Source organism: Lactuca virosa, chromosome 8 (assembly GCF_052849685.1).
Source record: "Lactuca virosa cultivar CGN04683 chromosome 8, Lactuca_virosa_CGN04683_v6, whole genome shotgun sequence".
Classification (NCBI taxonomy): Eukaryota; Viridiplantae; Streptophyta; class Magnoliopsida; order Asterales; family Asteraceae; genus Lactuca; species Lactuca virosa.
The window spans coordinates 253,070,397-253,071,587 of record NC_136433.1 but is presented as its reverse complement, the minus strand read 5'-3'; the positions used below and the strand labels follow the sequence as shown (position 1 = coordinate 253,071,587).

Genomic DNA, 1,191 nt, shown 5'->3' with positions numbered 1-1,191 from the left:
TTGGGTCGGTCACGGAGAACATTAACCCCTGCATGGTTCCCGTAATGTTGCATACGGTGGTTGAATACTCCGTTCTCCCCCTTTTACGGTGGATCGAGAGGATCTCCTGTCTGTAATCTGCTTTCCCAGTGTCGTCCTTGGAATTTTCTGCGTTGAATTTGGCCCGCAGACTTTTGGCGATTTCTATTACATTTCCCTTCAGTCGCTTCTCCTCTATTTCCTTCTTGAGGACTGAGCAGTTGACCATATCGTGTGTCCTACTCTTGTGGTATTCGCAGTACCGTGTCTTAGTGCCTTTTGTTGCTGGTTTTTCAGTGACGGTGTATACTTCTGCCCGTCATCCCCGCCTCTCATCTTCGAAGAAAGGTATGAAACGTCCTTGCGATCGTCTATCCCGTCCCGAGAACCTACCTCCTCCCCGGGAGTCATGGTGGGGAGTAGACTGGTGATGTCGCCTCCTAGTTGAGGAAGACATGGAGTTGAGGTAAGCTTGCTTCGACGCTTCGCCATCTTCTTGGCGTAAGAATCATTCCACTCGCTCCTTCAGTTCTGCACTTGTATGGGGTTGCTTGCCCATGAGCTTCTGAGACAGCGAACCTATCAATAATCCCCAGGTGAACGCTCCCACGATCAACCCCTCATCGTGCCCTGGGACATCTAATGTTGCCTTGGTGAACCTGGCGAAATAGTCCTTGACTGTCTCCCCCTCCTTTTGCTTACATCCAATGATGGAATTACAATCACCTTTGTATTTCTGGAGTTTCATGAAGTTGGTTAGAAAGAGATATTTCAGTTGGCTAAAGTTGTTGATGCTTCCTGGATGTAGTGTCTTGAACCATGCTCCTGCGTTGCCGTCTAGGGTTGTAGGAAAATATGTGCACCAGAACTGTTCGTCTAGCTTGAGGGTTGTCATGGTCCACTAATATGTGTCGATGCGGCTGTCTGGATCTGTGGTACCATCGTACGTTTTGAGGTGTGGTAGTTTGGCGGTGTTGGGGATTTTGTACTCCAACAGTTCTTTGACAAACGGCAACGTGACGCTTCGTGAAAGCCAATCTTGGTTTGGTGTCCGCTGAACAAAGTGGTACCCCGGTTGTTGCTTTGCCAAGAAGGGTTGCACTAGCATGTTGTTGTAGGCTGTGAGGTCTGGCGTTGTTGGGCTATAGATATTTGATGGCTGAAATGGGATGG

General features: G+C 48.9%; 1 protein-coding gene across 1 annotated transcript; it reads right to left on the bottom strand.

The window, feature by feature from the left end:
* Positions 1-526: 526 nt before the first annotated feature.
* On the bottom strand, positions 527-913 carry LOC145131437 (uncharacterized). Its single transcript, XM_079066117.1, has one exon. It carries the CDS (start codon positions 911-913, stop codon positions 527-529), a length of 387 nt encoding a protein of 128 aa, XP_078922243.1.
* Between the last annotated feature and the right edge of the window lie 278 nt (positions 914-1,191).